This window comes from Lissotriton vulgaris, chromosome 11 (genome assembly GCF_964263255.1).
Source record: "Lissotriton vulgaris chromosome 11, aLisVul1.2, whole genome shotgun sequence".
NCBI lineage: Eukaryota > Metazoa > Chordata > Amphibia > Caudata > Salamandridae > Lissotriton > Lissotriton vulgaris.
The window spans coordinates 279,161,710-279,179,058 of NC_141699.1; the positions used below are offsets into that span (position 1 = coordinate 279,161,710).

At 47.2% G+C, this 17,349-nt stretch overlaps 1 protein-coding gene across 2 annotated transcripts in view; it reads right to left on the reverse strand.

Annotated features, from left to right (window-relative positions):
* Positions 1-228: 228 nt before the first annotated feature.
* The window catches only part of DDX54 (DEAD-box helicase 54), a 194,491-nt gene continuing 177,370 nt past the window's right edge, over positions 229-17,349 (reverse strand). For both annotated transcript variants that reach the window (XM_086943245.1, XM_086943244.1), the window contains exons 15-20: positions 13,308-13,499; positions 11,818-11,960; positions 11,440-11,556; positions 11,073-11,177; positions 8,873-8,970; positions 229-1,476 (exon numbers count right to left, since the gene is read on the reverse strand). In XM_086943245.1, coding sequence (XP_086799371.1) covers positions 1,229-1,476; positions 8,873-8,970; positions 11,073-11,177; positions 11,440-11,556; positions 11,818-11,960; positions 13,308-13,499 — 903 coding nt within the window. In that variant the 3' untranslated portion in view covers positions 229-1,228. The remainder of the gene's footprint in view (positions 1,477-8,872; positions 8,971-11,072; positions 11,178-11,439; positions 11,557-11,817; positions 11,961-13,307; positions 13,500-17,349) is intronic.

Below are 17,349 nucleotides of genomic sequence, written 5' to 3' on the forward strand. Positions count from 1 at the left end.
AGGGAGTAGAATGACCATATTGTCTATCACATCCCCCTTCAAACCTTGCGACAACCGTCAAAAAATGTGCAGCTCTTATGGTATCTAAACATTTCTAGTTTTTCCCAGATGGTTCTAGTTTGTGTCTCTTAACCAGAAGGAGGAAGGGCACATAATCTAATTGATTCCTTTTTGATGCTGCTTCAAAGAACCTGTTCAGCGTCATTTAGATCATAAAGCACAATGAAGAATGTTCTAGTATTTATTTTCAGATGTTACAGCTGGGGGAGATGAAGATGTGCGTCTTTAAAATGTTGGTACCAGCTTAATATATTCAACAATGAGAACTCATGAAATTTTATTCTGTGGCTCTTCCAGGGAGTTGTACAGGAAGAAAGCCATTGTTCTTTCCATATTTAAAGGCTTCACTAGGTTTTCTCTGCAACTTTCTCAAATACCAGAAACATCTAGACAGAGAAAGCGAATCAATCCAATTGTACGCAGGAAACATATAAATTTTTGGCAGCACAAGACTACTGCACTAGATTTTAAAACAAATGCATAATATTAAATTTGCAAATAACTCTCACAAGACACAACGTAAGTCCACATGGTAGGCAACCTGGAAGTTTTGCATTCAGCGGATGCCTAAAAGCCAACTGGTGGCCTCTGTTCCTCAGGTCTGAGTGCTGTAATTTGCAGCTTATCATCCAATATGCGTTTGCTTTCCCAATTTATATCTGGAGGATAAACATCAGTATAACTCATGTACTATTCTATAGGAACAACAACTCAAGTCTCCACTGGTGATACCTCCAACCCTAATGAATGGATCACTGAATGCCAAATGAAACCAGCAAAAGGGGGGAGGGGCGCAGAATAGAGAAGCCAGGCCATCAACGACCAGAATTGTGCATAGCCATGCTGCTCACACTTTTATTCAATGCAGCGGTGTCTTTGGTTACAACAAACAAACACTTTACAGCTGAAAACCTTGATTTAAACAAGGAATAGACTAAAGTGGTTTGTTGAATAGAGGTTCTTGGCCCAGGAGAATGGCACATGATGAAAAGATCGTTCAGAATTTAGTGACCTAAAAAAGTGCCTCTGAGATGCCGTGCCATCTTCTGCGATGTTCCTTCTTGATCACAGCACACTCAAGCCAATGCTATGGTTCTACTTGGGAAAACTTCCAGATCAGAAACTTCCCATGGGATACAGGTACTCTCACAACTGCAGTCTGGTGGTGCTACTTATGTCGCCCTCCCCTTTTTCCAGAGGAGCCACCTCCTCGCCCATGTCCGAAGCTGGTCTGGCGTCCATTCTGCCCTTTGTGTCGGTTATTCATTTTGAGCTTCTTCAATCCTCCGCCCTGCAGAAAGCGTTGCTTCTCCTGGACCTTCCTTTCCTTCAAAATTTGCTGCTTGTTCTTCAGCTCAGAACGCTGTTTTCGATGGGCACCAGGCATCCTGGAAGTTGAATCTTGGCGTCTCCCTCCTAAGAGGAAATAAAAACAAGTTAAGGTAATTCCTTCTTTAACAGGCTGCTGCAAATAAGAACTGCCATTAGTTCATCTTGATAATCACTGTCAAGCTCAGGCACTGCAAAGACACAGCATCCTGCTGGTATGTCTTGCAAATGGCCTTAAAATTCAAGTTTAGAAGCCAGTTGTCTAATCAATGCCCCAATTGAAGGGCAAGCAAGGCAGCCAAGGGTAGCCAAGCAGAAGAATTCTGCAATTGTTGAAGTCGATAGGTTGAGTACTGAGGGACACCAAGGTATCAGGAGTTGCAATAAGAGCACTACTGAAGTATTGCGACTCCATATACACTGATGTGGAGTCTGAAAAGTATCAGCTTTATGAAAATATTCCCTTCCGAATACTTCTTCCTCTTTAGCTTCTTAATTTTGGAAAGGAAACCCATATGAACCTGTATTGCATAATTAGCCTAATATTTCACCCTGTGTTTGGCTTGACTCCAGAAAGCAGCTAAGAGGATGATGTGATTCAGAAGCAAACAGTTACACACTCAGTTTTTCAACCTATAGATACCACTTATAACATTAACATAAGACTTTTTTTTCCATAGACTAAGCCTGAACAAGGTATCAAAATGTCCAACATGTGCACAAAATTTACTCGTTTGCATTCAACTAGGACTATTATTTTCATCTTCTGTGGACCATAACATGTCAATTTCTCTCTGCTGTTTTACAACTGAAATCTTCTTAATCCAGTTCTCTTAAAATCAAGTCCAACCCAACCACTATATTCCAGGAATATGTACAATCGTGACATAGAACAGATACCTGCTTCAAAACCATGTCAGCCAGGGACTGGAGTGCTGCTAAAAAACAGACAGCCATTTAATGGAGGTGAGCTGAAGCTAATCTAAAAGCGAAATGGGAGACCAAGCAGGGGACAACAGCCACAATGAAAAGAACCCGTAAGGAACTGGAGAGAAAAAACTTGTCGGAGAAAGGGGGAAGACCTTACAGGAAAGGAATATGCTACTTACCAGTATGCATCTGGTCTTGGCATGAAGGGCTGCTGACATTCATATCTGTGCATAGATCGCCGCCTAGTGTTGGGTCCGGATGATTGCACATTGTTGTCCTGGAAGAGTCTTCGAAGTATCAAGAGATAGGTGGCTCCTCCCCTGGACTACAGTGCGCATGGGCATCCTCTCCATCCCCAGATTGTTTTTCGCCATTGTGGCAGAGATGGAGTGTAATACTGAAAGTGATGACCATGCCTGAAAATGCTTCTGAGAGCTGCAGCTGCGACAGGCACCGGGGAGGAGGGCGGGCGATATGAATGTCAGCAGCCCTTCATGCCAAGAACAGATGCATACAGGTAAGTAGCATACTCCGTTCGAGGCATGAGGGCTGCTGAATTCATATCTGTGCATAGAATAAATAGCAGTTTCCTCCTTACCGGCGGGTGCCCGTGCCAGCTGCAGCAGTCTGAAAGAGAGTTCTGAGAACAGCCTGTCCTACAGCAGCTTGCTGTTTGGAGTGCACATCTACGCAGTAGTGTTTGGTAAAAGTATGTATGGTGGTCCATGTGGCTGCTCTACATATGTCCTCTAGAGGAATATTACCCAGGAAAGCCATGGAAGCCCCCAACTTGCGTGTGGAATGCTCTCTAGGGGGAACTGTTAATGTGCGCTTAGCTTTTTGATAACAGATTTGGATACATTTAACAATCCACCTGGCTATACCTGACTTGGATATAGTGTTGCCTTTATGTTGTGGAGAGAATGCAACGAACAGTTGTTTAGTCTTCCGAAAGTCTTTTGTCCTGTCGATGTAATACAGGAGAGCCCTTTTGACATCTAAGGTGTGCAGTGCTCTGTCTGCCACTGAGTCTGGGTTAGGAAAGAAAACTGGCAGTTCTATATTTTGGTTAAGGTGGAACTGTGAAACCACCTTTGGCATGAATTTAGGGTTGGTGCGGAGCACTACTCTATTCGCATGAATTTGCAGGTAGGGTTCCTGAATTGTGAGAGCTTGCAGTTCACTGACCCTCCGCAGCGATGTAATAGCTATTAGGAAGGCCACCTTCCAGGTGAGGAACTGAATTTCACAGGAACGGAGTGGCTCAAAGGGCGGCCCCATGAGTCTGGTGAGAACGATATTTAAGTTCCAGACTGGTGAAGGGGGGTGTCTGGGAGGGATTACTATCTTAAGTCCTTCTAAAAAGGCTTTAATGGCAGGTACCCTGAAAACGGAAAGGTGCTGCCTGTTTTGAAGGTAAGCGGCAAAGGCCGCCAGATGGATCTTGATGGAACTGTACGCCAGGTTGCATTGGTACAGATGCAATAAGTAACATATGATGTTTTGCGTAGATGCGTCCAACGGATTAATGTTATTGTTGGAGCAGTAAATAACAAACCGCTTCCATTTGGCTGCATAGCAGGCCCTGGTAGTCGGTCGTCTTGCCTCCCTGATGATGTTCATGCACTCAGGAGGCAAGTTCAGGTATCCAAACTCTATGACCTCAGGAGCCAAATCGCAAGGTTCAACTGTTGGGGATCTGGGTGCTGAATGTCGCCACGGCTCTGAGTGAGGAGGCTGGGAGTGAGGCGCAGCCGTTGGTGAGGCACCACTGAAAGTTCCAGGAACGTGGTGTAACAAGCCTGCCGTGCCCACGTTGGAGCAACCAGGATGAGCGTCATGGAGTGTTGTCGCAGTTTGCGCGCCACCAGAGGTATGAGGGGGGCTGGCGGAAAAGCGTACGCAAATCTGTCTGACCAGTTCATCCATATCGCATTGCCCTGAGACTGCGGGTGTGGGAACCTGGCGGCGAAGTTTGGGCATTTTGCGTTCTCGCTTGTGGCGAAGAGGTCGATGTCCGGATGACCCCACCGTTGGAAGTACGGATGGAGAACCGACGGGTGGATCTCCCACTCGTGCATTTGATGACTGTGCCTGCTGAGCAGGTCCGCCATCTGGTTGTCGACACCCGGGAGATGCTCCGCCATGAGGAAGATGTTCCTTTGAATGGCCCACTTCCACATGCTCTGGGCTAGGTGAGACAGCTGCGGGGAGTGCGTGCCTCCCTGCTTCTGGATGTAATACATGGCGGTCATGTTGTCCGTCCGGACTAACACAACCTTGTTGCACAGGTGCAGCTTGAATGCCTTCAGTGCCATGAAGATTGCCATGAGTTCCAACACATTGATATGCATCCGTTGCTGTTGTGCTGTCCATAGTCCATGCACTGTGTAGTGGAGGACATGCGCTTCCCAACCCTGGAGAGATGCGTCCGTCGTTAGCACCATCTGTGGGACAGGCTCTTGGAACGGTCGTCCCCTGCAAAGGTTTTGTGGGTTCCACCAATGCAGAGAGCTGTAAGCACGACCGGTCACCAACACAAGGTCTTTTAGATGGCCATGAGCCTGGTTCCACTGACGGGCTAAGCATTCTTGAAGGGGTCGCATGTGCAGCCTCGCGTGCGGGACAATGAATATGCAGGATGCCATCATGCCGATCAGTTGCATGAAAACTTGCGCTGGGAGGTATCGCTGAGGTTGGAACCTCCGGATGAGCGTTTGCATGCTGTTGACCCTGGCTGGGTTCGGCTGAGCCGTGGCCAACTGAGTGTTTAGTGTTGCCCCCAGGTACTGTTGCACATGGGCTGGCTGCAGGTGAGACTTTGCGTAGTTGAGAGAGAACCCCAGACTGTGAAGGAGGTGAATTGTACGTGACATGTCGCGGCCGCACTCCTCGGCAGATTTGGCCTGCACGAGCCAATCGTCCAGGTAGGGGTACACGTGAACAACTTCTCTGCGAAGGTGTGCTGCCACAGTCGCTAAGCACTTGGTGAAAACCCTGGGAGCAGTAGTGACCCCGAATGGCTGAACCTTGAATTGGTAATGCTGACTGTGGATTGTGAACCAGAGATATTTTTTGTGACTAGGGTGAATGGGAATGTGGAAATACGCATCTTTGAGGTCCAGGGTGGCGAGGAAGTTGCCCTGACGGAGCAGCGGCCGGACTTGTTGTAAAGTTAGCATGTGAAAGTGCTCCGAAAGGATGTATTGGTTGAGGGGTCTGAGGTCTAGAATGAGCCGCAGGGACCCGTCCTTTTTTGGAATCAAGAAGTACAGGGAGTAAACCCCTGCACCCCTTTCCTCGGCAGGCACGAGTTCTATGGCTCCTTTTTGCAGCATGGAGAGTACTTCTTGTTGAAATAAGAGCGAGTGCGTTGCGGACATAGGATGGTTTTTTTGGGGGTATGTTGGGGGGGTGGAGGTTAGCTCTAGACAATAGCCGTAACGGATACGTTGTCTCACCCACCTGTCTGTTGTGATGTTTTCCCAGAGTGGCAGGAACTGCTGGAGTCTCCCCCCGACAGGTGTTAGATGGTCGGGGGGCAGTGACATGAAGTCACTGTTTGTTGGGAGTGGAGGACCTGGCGTTGTTATTGCCGCGGCCTCTCCCTTTGGTGTTGTTCCCATGGTATCCACCTCTGGCGTTTTTAGTGTAGGCAGATTGCGTGTTGCCCTTGGTGTACTGTGAATGCTGTTGAGCCTGTCCTTTTGTTGCTCCCCTGTTACCGGAGCGACGAAAGGAACCGCCCCGAAACTGCTGTGACTGGAGAGCCCCCATGGATTTCGCCGTCTCAGTGTCTTTTTTCATTTTCTCAAGTGTTGTGTCCACTTCGGGTTCAAACAGGAAGTCCGGATTAACCGGCTGATTGAGAAGAGTAGTTTGGATCTCGGATTTAAACCCTGAGATGCGCAGCCATGCATGGCGTCGCAGCATCACGCTATTATTGACTGCCCTCGCTGCAGTGTCTGCTGCATCTAGTGCACATTTGATTGACACATTGGAGACCAGTTTACCCTCTTGTAGAACCATTTCCGCTGCCTCTCTGTACATGTCAGGCATGTGCTGCATTAATTGTTCTAGGGTGTCGTAGTGCGCCCTGTCGTACCTAGCCAACAGGGCCTGTGTATTGGCTACTCTCCAAATGTTAGCGGCTTGCGCTGCCACACGCTTCCCAGACGCCTCAAAGATTTTTGACTCTTTGTCCGGAGGGGGAGCGTCACCACTAGATTGAGAATTAGCCCTTTTGTGTGCATTAGCCACCACGAGGGAGTCCAATGGGAGCTGGCCTTTGATATAGGTTGGGTCCACTGGGGCAGGCCTATACTTTTTGTCGATCCGTGGATTTATAACCCTGGCTTTGGTTGCCTCCTTGAAAATGGCTGTGGCATGCTTGAGGACTCCCTTAAGCATGGGCAGAGTCTTGGTGGTGCGTTCAGATGTGGACAAGGTATCAAACAAGAAATCCTCATCCACTGGCTCAGCATGCATCTCGACGTCATGGTTGAGGGCTGCCCGCTCTATTAATGCATTGAATGCTACAGTGTCCTCAGTTGGTGATGGTTTTACAATGTAGGACTGAGAGTCTGGAGCGGTATGGGGGTCATCAGGGTCATCGCCTTGATCTCCTGCTCCTGACCATTGATTTGAGACATCTTGATCAGTGTCAGTATTGTAAGAGAAGCCCATTTAGCTATAGTCCGCATTCAAGTCCTCCTCACTTTGTGTTGGAGATTGAACAGCATGCTGCGAGTAGTCTTGAATAGGTTCAACAAGAACTGGAGAGGTGGTGGAGACCATCTTCTTTTTGAGGGGAATCCTGTAACCTTCCAAGGGATGTTCAGGCGCGATCTTCCGCTTGTGGACGGTAAGCCTGCCTGACTCCGAGTCAATAAACAGTTTTGCCTGGTTGTCGTAAGAAGGCTCATGATAGACGACTTGTGCATGGGAGGACACCTTCGCCATCTTGGAAACCTCGAGCTGCTTTGGACGGGCCGTGGGCGGAAGGCCAAACTTAAGTGGCGTCGAGTCCGCATGCTTCGAACCGGAAGCGCTTGTTTCGAGTTTCTTCGACGCCTGTGTAGGCCGCTCGCTCGACCGCGTCGAATCGAGCTCCCGGCGCGGTGCGCCTCCATCCTTGGGCGTCGACGACAAAGTGGGGGCGTCCTTGCTCGTGGCCTCGACCCTTTTAGCCAGCCCAGTCTTGAGTCCTGAGAGGGGTGGCTGCAGACCTTTCCCAACGGAAGTCCTTTGCCCTTCTCGCCATGTTTGGTAGTTGACGCGGGCACCGACGCCGAGGCCTTTGAGGCGACGGTCTTGGTGGCTGAGCCCTGCTTCGAAGTCCCAGTCTTGGCGCCGACAAGTATCTTCGGCGCCTAAGGATCGTCGGCAGCCTTCGAGGTGGTCGTCGACGTCGAACCGACCACCATTTTGAGTAGTTTAGGTTTCGATTTTGGCTCCGTCTGTTTCGGTTTCGATTTCGCCGAATCGACCGATGGCTCCTTTGAAAGGGTCTTAGCCTGGCTATGTCGCGGGGCTGTAGACCGAGAGGATGGATCTTAGCTAAGGCCTTTCGGTGATGCCTCGACCGGAGCCGGAGAGGGCTGAATGTTAATGATAGGCCCCGGAACTGCGGGCGGACTCGGTTCTCCACCGGAGTCGTCATCAACGGCCGCAAGGGCCTGATCGTCGTCCCCTACCTCGACGACGTCTTGGTCGTGGGCGAACTCCTCATCTGGCTCGTCCATCTCGAAATTGGAGTCCTGCTCCGACGCCGGTTCCGACACTTCTTCGGGAACGTCGTCTTCCGCCTCTTCCTCATCCTGGAAGAGTTCCTCGTCCCCGGCATCGAAGATGTTTGCAGGCGCTGGTGCCGACCGCTGGGCCGACTGCCTTGCCGCGCGTCGAAGTTTAATAGTCTTTTTTGAGCGGAACCTTAAGCAGGCGAAACATTTTGACTCGTCGTTGTCGGAGGACAAACAGGTATTGCACACTGGGTGCACATCCAAGTTCGAATAACAAACGGGGCACCGCTTAAACGGGGTCCGTTCCATCGTCGATGTAGTCTGGGCCTGTGTTGTCGAGAGAATCTTCTTTCGACGCCGATCGAAGAACCGAAAGGGCCAGGCACCAAACGATACAATACCGACGCTAAGAAGGCCTTTTGGCCTTAGGAATAGAAAGATTACAAGTTATTTAACTGGAGTTAAGATTAGACATCCGAACCCAATGGCGGAAAAAAACAATCTGGGGATGGAGAGGATGCCCATGCGCACTGTAGTCCAGGGGAGGATACTTCGAAGACTCTTCCAGGACAACAATGTGCAATCATCCGGACCCAACACTAGGCGGCGATCTATGCACAGATATGAATTCAGCAGCCCTCAGGCCTCGAACATAGAATTATAGGTGGTAAGTAGAGATGATCGGAGTTTAAATCTGGACAGAAGAGAGAGGACAAGGAAGGGACGTGGGAGAATTTATTGTCCACTCTGAATCAATGGACTAATCTCCAATGTTTACCTCCCTGGATCTATTTTTGATAGTGGCTGCTTACCTCTTCCCCTGCGTCGCCCGCCTCCTGACTTGCCGCCAATCTCCTCCTCCTCGGAGTCCCGATCATCGATTTTGTATTTCTTCTTCCAGTCCTCGTAGCTGGTGGCCAAAAGTGAAGGAAGAGAATGCAGCAAAACTGCCACCCCAAAGCCACTCAGGCAAGAAAAATATTCCTCTCGGTCTGCCCCTAGCTAAGTGCACTCTCTTCCCACTCCTGAGTGGGTGCTTTTATCGGTGCCTTACACATTGACCACTATCACACTCAAGTGTCAGCAGCTACCTGTTTATGCATTCTCCAGGAAAGACGTCTATTCCTGCTCCAGCCATCGAACTGCTAGATGTACCTTCATCCACCATCTTCCCCTTACATACACACTACTGGCTGTGCCACCATTAATGCCCTCTTACATCCAAGTGCCTACCATTACCATTTCCTGGCTCCTTACCTAGCACTATCCACTGATTTCTGTGCCAGGTAATCAAAACAGTTTCTGCCAACAGTCATTGCTAAATAAGAAGTTCACTGAGTACGCTTAACACAAATATTAACCCCTTCCATGCTGGTGACGAACCCCAGCCATCATGCACTACGGTGCTCGTGTGCTGATGACGGCTGGGGTTCGTAATGGCCCGCCCGTGTTCGGCCGGCGGCCGCACACGGGAAAAAAAGCGGCCGCATCGAAGGGGTTAACTTCTGTTAATTGTGTCCCTCATACTTCACTGGTGTGCTTTGTCACAGTCACTGCCCCAACACTCACTGGTCCTATTGTGCCAGCTTCAATTACAGTAATGCTGCAAGTTCAGCAGGAGAGTCACAAAGAGTATCGGAGAAATCAGTGACCAAATCTTGGAGTTCGATGCACAGGGAAAGGTTTCACATCAGCCGCTCCAAACTAAAATCCCACCTCACTCATTAAAACAAACATGTACACCTACCAAGCACAAGATATGTCCGATATCCGAAAATCCTCCTCTCCAGATCTGATAACTAAATCACATTTCAAAAACTGTAACCTCCATCAAATGTGTGTCTAACAAAATATAGATATGGTCATGGGATCTGAGCTTACACTGCACCAAATCTAACAACCAAGCCACTACTCAAAAAATGCAACTTTCATCTCACTTACAGCTACAAAGTATCCAAGCGACCCTGGATGCTGCGTTTCCCATCAACAGACTTAAAACCCACATGCTAAAACAAATAGCTCAAATCATCCCATAACAGAGAATCCAAGTGCCCCAGGATGAAGATGCTGCCCTGCCACTCCAGCTGTGCGGGCATTATTCACTACTACCTAATCAAGGAGTACCCAAGAGACCGTGAGAGCAGTGTATCTACTGCGCCAGTTCTAATCAACATGTCTGATCTCAAACTAGGATCCTGCATAGGAATACCATCCAAAAAGTATCCAAGTTGTTCCGGTCCGAATTCATGTCTCCTCTAAAATCTACTGTCCTACTTCAATCTCTGCTGCTCTCCGGTCTACACTATGCTGACAGTGCTCCCCTTGGACTCCCCCTTCATGCGATTCGGAAGCTATGGAGAATCAAGACGAAAGCTGTGAGAACCTGAATATCGAGACTCACATTTTACCACCTCTTCAGTCTCCTCAAAGTCTATGCATGGCCAGACATATCAAAGCAATGCGCATAGCTCCCAGAGGCACCTACGGTTTTGAACCGCTCCTGCTTTAGCAGAAACTCTGTTCATATCATCCAACTAGAGTTTTTTTTGACTTACGCTCCACTGTTCCATCAAAAAATACTTCACTGATGAAAATTATTTCAGCTCACACAGCTAAGATAGAGAACTCACTTTCTGTTAGAGTACGAATAATTTATAACTATCTTAAATTACGGCGGCCATTACACCCTGGTTGTTCCTGTGCACACATCTAATTAATTCTTACATAGCTAGGTATCTTGCTCTCACAATTTTCTTCAACCTCAGTCTTATGCTTTCAACTTCATGCTTCTGCGGAGTGCTGCTGCATAATGTGTAAAGCGTATAGACAAACCTCACACACCTCAATTAACTCCGATACTGACCAGACTACTAGGAACACTCTTTCCAACTATGCACTTCAAAAGAGTGCCTGTGAGCAAACTGGTGCACCCCATCAAGGATGAAAAGCGCTGTATAAATACTACAATACACCTGACAGACAGACGGTGGTCATAATCAACAGAAAGGATACATGTTCTTCTTGTAGGAGCTGCTGATGATTCGTCCACTTTCCGTCTTTATCTTCTTCCGGTCATCCTTTCCTGTCGCACCCACAAATTTCTTCTTCTTACGGTCCCTGGAAATAAAAGGAGATTATAATGGAAATTAGCTGTGTAAGAAAAAACTTTTTATATAATCAGGGAACTAAGCAGGTCCCAGATCTATAATCCATGCCCCTGTTAAAAAAAAAAAACCTTCATTTTAAGAGCCTAACCTTAAATTCTACATTTTTCTGGTTAAATTAACATTTTAAACCGAACACAACACCTACCAACTTTGAAACAGATACCTAGTGAATATTCTCTCATAAGTCCAGCACATCATGGCTCTCTACTCACCATTTCAGCACCTGCTTGTTCTTCTGCATGTCCTCTGTGTGGTCACCAAGTAGGTCGAGCACCGCCCGCGAGGCCTGCTGTTCAAATGTGCTGCCACCATCTGCACCAAGACTCAACCTGAACGATGGGGAGAGAGGCAGTTAGAGCAAATGTACATGGCAAGAAAGGACACCCTCCATCCATGCGATTGGGAATGCAAACAGTCTCCCAAAAATAATAAATTAATGAGATCACTGAGACTATGTTGCATTCTAGTAAATGGTGAGTTGGAAATCACTTGCAAATCAAACGATGTCAAATCAAAAATAATTATCAAATAATCATCACCACACAAATACAGCTTGGTACTCAATGAGATTCACCGCAACACTCGCTCACCCTCGTTCACTGTCAAAGTCCTTGGGTCGATAAGGGATGTAGAATTGCTCGTCCTGAGACTGCTCTTTCTTTTGCTTCTTGATCAAGCCATCATCTTCCATAGGAGATTTTCTTTTTCTCCCCACGACTGTAGAGAACACTTCCTGTGAAGAATCAGAGCTGAGAATGTAGGAAGAATCAACTAAGCGAGATTTGAGTCGGGTCTTGCAGCTCAGTCCACTAATGCTTCTACCCAAGTGACCTCATGAACATAGGCTTCTAATACCGACAAGTCCATTCAGTAGTTCTGAGGTTGATAACATTAGTATTTTTGTGTTGGGTAAAAATAAACATCTGCAGTTCAGCAGCAAGATACCCCAATGGGTGAACATATACGGTACAAATACACATTAAGTTTGTGTGTCAGGAGCATCAGTGAGAGAGTGTGATTGTGCCTGGGTCAACACGGTGTGCAGGCACATTTTAGGAATAATTACAATCGTCATCCCCTGAAGAAGGGAGTGCATCCCAAAATGCATTGGGAATTCAATTCTGTAAACTATTGTATTCACAACAATTCATGATGTATCGTATGACTTGTATGTTATATTTGGTAATAAGATGTTGTCATAAGCAAAATAGTAGACTGCAGGAGTGGTCTGTGTATTAGAACAAAAACCAACATTTGTGTATTTACAAAATGGACTAATTCTTCAAAAAGATACAAGTTTCACGTTATGATTACAAGTTTGATTATTGTTTGGAATACATTCTAACGCAGTGCTCGTGGGGGTCAAAAGAAACATCATCTTTGGTAATATTGATCGTTTGAGTAGGATGGTCAACATACACACCCACTGAGGCACACACTTATTTTAAAACAAAAGTAGACAGAGTAACACAGAGTGCACGATAACTCGAAAAAGTCAGTAGTGCAAGGGTGCCACACTTACACTCAAACAGGTAGAAAGCTGGCAAACTTGATTAGAAAATGTAAATGATTAGAAGACCTTGGGGATGGCATATGCACTTTGTAAAAGTCACAGTTAGGTGTTAGTCTAAGTGCTAAACGTTCTTTGTAGGATCTCACGTTGTTGACCTATTGAATTTGCCAATGTTTGATGATGTTCCTGTGCAGCGTGAAGGTATTTTGGGGTGGAAGGGGAGTAGCACACGAGAGAAAGAGAGCAAGAAAACAGAAGCACTCTCATAGAGTGACTCATAAAAAAGAAACGAGCTCTGTAAATGTGTGCATTGAAAGGTTACTAGTCAGCCAATCAAAAGTAAATTAAGATATACTCCAGCAGAGGGACAAATATAAGAGAAAAGCAAAGCATTGAAAAGTAAGTAAGCAAATGAAGCAGTGACAATAAAACTAAACAGTGGTAAGCAATGGGCATGCCTTAAGTCCACTGTACTTTTTAGGTGTCATCCACAAGAGGTCTTCCACAAACAGGCAGCTAAAATGTAATATTATCTGGTCTGGCAGTTCATGCATTCTGGAGACAGACCTCTATGTTTTCCTCTTCTGCCTCCTGGCAGACAGTTGTGGAGCGTTCCGGAGGGCGCAGAGCTGCCGCACATGCTGCCTTCTCCTCTTGTATTCGCTGGAACTTGACTATGGCCTGGCAATCCCGGTCGCGCTTTGCTCTCATGACGCAGCTCGCAGAAGTCTTGTTGGTGGAGTTGATTTCAAATATAGTCTGCAAGGAGAAAGCAGTGATAAAAGGTGCATAATTATTATTATTATTATTATGGAATTTTATAAAGCACATGGTTACGCGCCCCAACGTGTCCCCGCGCTGAGAGCGTAGTATGAAGTAGGAAATCCACTTTTAAAAGTTAGTTCTCCCTTCCTGGTGACAATTCTCAACAGACTCAATATAATGTTCAACTCTTTGCAGACTTTATATACTTTCATCATACTTGTTCAACCACCACACTATATTACAGCCATGCTCTTAATTTCTCATTGCATGGGTGTCCGCTCCTGATGAATGTGCACATTTCTTTTATGAAGATGTTGAACATATCACTGTCCTCATCCAATGGGAAGGCAGAACCTTGACCTATAAGATCCCCTTTGGCAAGTGCAGCTACCATAGGGGAATCAAAGGAGATCAAAAGCTAAGAAACAGAGTGGTTGTTTGAAGAACCCTGTTAATTTTCTATCTAGAGATACATACCTAATAATAAGCCCTGGCCAATGGAAGAAAACAAGTTACTTATCTGTAACTGTGGTTCCCTAGTATTCGTAACTTTCATAGATTCCCATGCTTTTGTATCATTCCCCGTCGTCGGAATGGGAGTCTCGGTAACAAAATAACATAGCAGTAGGTACAAAAGAGAAAGAACAAGGCCTAGGCCTCATTCCCTTGTGTAGCATATCCGCCACTTTTTGTAAAAGAGACCAAACTAAGCATCAGCCAATCAGAAGAACCTCACCCCATAGAGCCCTCCTGAAGGAACCTCAGCGCCTCAGATTTTCGTAGCCGTTGGGTAACAGTCACCATATTTGCTGAAGGCTGAGCTTTCCTCGGGGAGGTGGGTGGGCGCATGGGAATCTATGAAAGTTACCAATACTGGGGAACCACAGTTACAGGTAAGTAACTGGTTTTCTTGCCCCAGTATTGGAACTTTCATAGATTTCCATGCTTTTGTATCAGAGTAGTAAGCCGACAGCCATAAGCTCATTTTGTGACATACATAAACATTGCAATAGTCATCATTGCATGAAAACCAAAATGTGCAGAATAAAAGTAAGGTGGGATAGAAAGGAAAGCTCACCAATTAGTGGAAGAGGTTCCTCAGGACCGCCTGGCCCACAGCCGTATCTTCCTGTTGCAAGGAATCCAAGCAGTAATGCTTTGTAAAGGTGTGCACACTGCTCCAAGTCGCAGCTCTGCAAATGTCTTTGATGTGCACTCCCGTGAAGAGAGCTGTTGAAGAAGCCACCGATCTAGTGGAATGTGCTCTAACCCTGCTGGTCAGCGGCTTACCCGCTGCATTATGGCAATTTAGAATGGCACTTGTAATCCACCTTGCAATACCCTGCTTCGAAAGAGGGAGGCCCTTATGAGGACCACCAAAAGCAATAAATAATTGGGAGGATTTACGGAATCCTTTGGTGCGATCCAAGTAAAATTTCAAGCACCCTTGTACATCCAGAGAATGTAGCGACCTCTCCGCTGGTGTAGTAGGGTGAGGAAAGAAAACTTTAAGAATAACTGGTTCATTTAAGTGGAAGTCCGAGGGCACCTTGGGTTTGAACTTTGGATTAGTTCGTAATTGGAGAAATGGCTCTTGGATTGTGAGCGCCTGCAACTCCCCAATGCGTCTTGCTGATGTGAGGGCAAGAAGAAGAGCCAATTTCCATGAAAGGAATTTCAAGTCTGATCGATGTATTGGTTCAAACGGGCCCTTCATGAGCTGTGTGAGGACCAAATTCAATCGCCACGTACGAGGCGGATGCCTCACGAGGGGATAGACACGGACCAATCCTTTGAGAAATTGTTTAATTATTCTGGAAGACCAAAGAGAAGGTCCAGACGCTGACCGTCTATACCTAGAAATCGCTGTCAAATGAACTTTTATGGATGAATGGGCCAGCCCCGACTTAGCCAAGGACAAGAGATAAGGCAGAATTTGATGAGGCTGTGAAGAGAAAGGGTCAACATCCTCTTTCCTGCACCAAATGCAAAATCTCTTCCATTTGAGACAGTAAGTTTTGTTTGTGGAAGGGGCTCTAGCCTGGGAGAGAACTTCTTTAATTTCATTTGAGATGGAAAGGTTAATAAATTCTCGCTGCTCAGGAGCCATGCTGTCAGGTGCAAGGACGCTGGATCCGGATGCCAAATCTGCCCTTCGGACATTGTGAAAAGGTCTGGAATGGTTTGCAAGGGAAGAGGAGGAACCAGCGACAACAGGTGGAATTCTGTGAACCAGATCTGTCTCGCACAAGTAGGGGCTATCAAGATCATCTTGCATGGCTCTACCTTGATCTTCCTGATAAGCCTCGGGATCAGTGGGACGGGAGGAGGGGGGGGGGGGGGGGGGGGGAGGGGGAAGGCGTAGACAAATGTCCCTGACCAGGCTATCGAAAGTGCATTTCCCAACGACCCTTGGTGGTAAAACCTGCTTGCATAAGACCGGTATTTCTTGTTGGTCGGTGTGGCAAATAGATCTATCGCTGGCTTGCCCCACTGTTGGAAGACCTCGTCCAGAACTTGTTGGTTCAGTTCCCACTCGTGACTGACTGAGGATGACCTGGTTAGTCTGTCGGCATCTTCGTTTAAGATCCCTGGCAGGTTTTCCGCCTGCAGCGAAATCCCATGAAGGATCGCCCATTCCTAGATTTCTTGAACTTCCCGAGACAACGGGAGAGATCTGGTTCCCCCTTCCTTGTTCACGTAATGGATGGCTGTGGTGTTGTCCGTCCGGATGAGAACTTCTGAACCTCTTAGGCGAGGGAGAAAAGCTTGAAGAGCCAGTTTGATCGCCCTGAGCTCCTAGAGATTGATGTGGAGCTGACAGTTCTGAGGAGACCAATGTCCACTGAGATGCAGGTCCTGCAGCACTGCTCCCCAACCGTCCAATGACGCATCCGTCGCCACAACCTTACGAAGGATAGACCTTCGGACAAGTTATCTTGCTTTGTCCAACACACAGCAGCTTTTTTCATTGCCGAGGTGATGGTCACCTTGTCGTCGAACGAACCGTGAATATGTTTCCATTGGATGTCCAGTTGCTCTTGAAGAGAACGCATCCTCAATCTACAGTGTGGAATTAGAGGAATGCATGAAGAAATTACCCCCAGAAGGGATTTGTAACGGCGTACTGAAAGACACCTTCTTATTCGTATGTCTAGCGCCATGGTCTGCAGTTTTCCCTGCCTCTCCAAGGTTGGGAAAGCTTTCTTGAGATTAGAGTCCAAGATGGCCCCCAGGAAGAGAGCTGTTCTGGATGGAACCAGAGATGACTTCTCCTTGTTCAGAGTGAGACCCAAATTCTGAAAAGGGTTTGTACATGCGTTGACCGCTTCCCTTGCAGCCTCCCTGGACGGAGCCTTCAGCAACCAATCGTCCAGGTACGGGAAGACCTGAAAGTGATTCTTCTGAAGAAACGCAGCTACTGGTGCCAGCACCTTTGTGAAGATTCTCGGAGCTGAGCGAAGTCCAAAGGGTAAAACCCTGAAAGTGGCTCTTGGATACTGTAAATCGTAGAAACCTTCTGTGTGCTGGGTGAATTGGCACATGAAAGTACGCATCTTCGAGATCGAGCGCGGCCATGAAATCCCCCGGATTCATGAGACGTAGAGTGTCTTGCAGAGAGACCATCCGGAAAGACAGGGAGATGATAGGTGTTGAGCTCCCTGAGGTCTAAAATGGGGCGCCATTTCTCTAGCGTCTTCCTTACCAGGAAGAACCTGGAATAGAATCCCTCTCCTCTTTGGGCAGAGGGGGCCAGCTCTATAGCACCCTTCAGGAGCATTTGATGAACTTTGAGCCGAAGAAGATGATGTTTTGATGGAATGGCAGCAGGGGGTTTGGATGG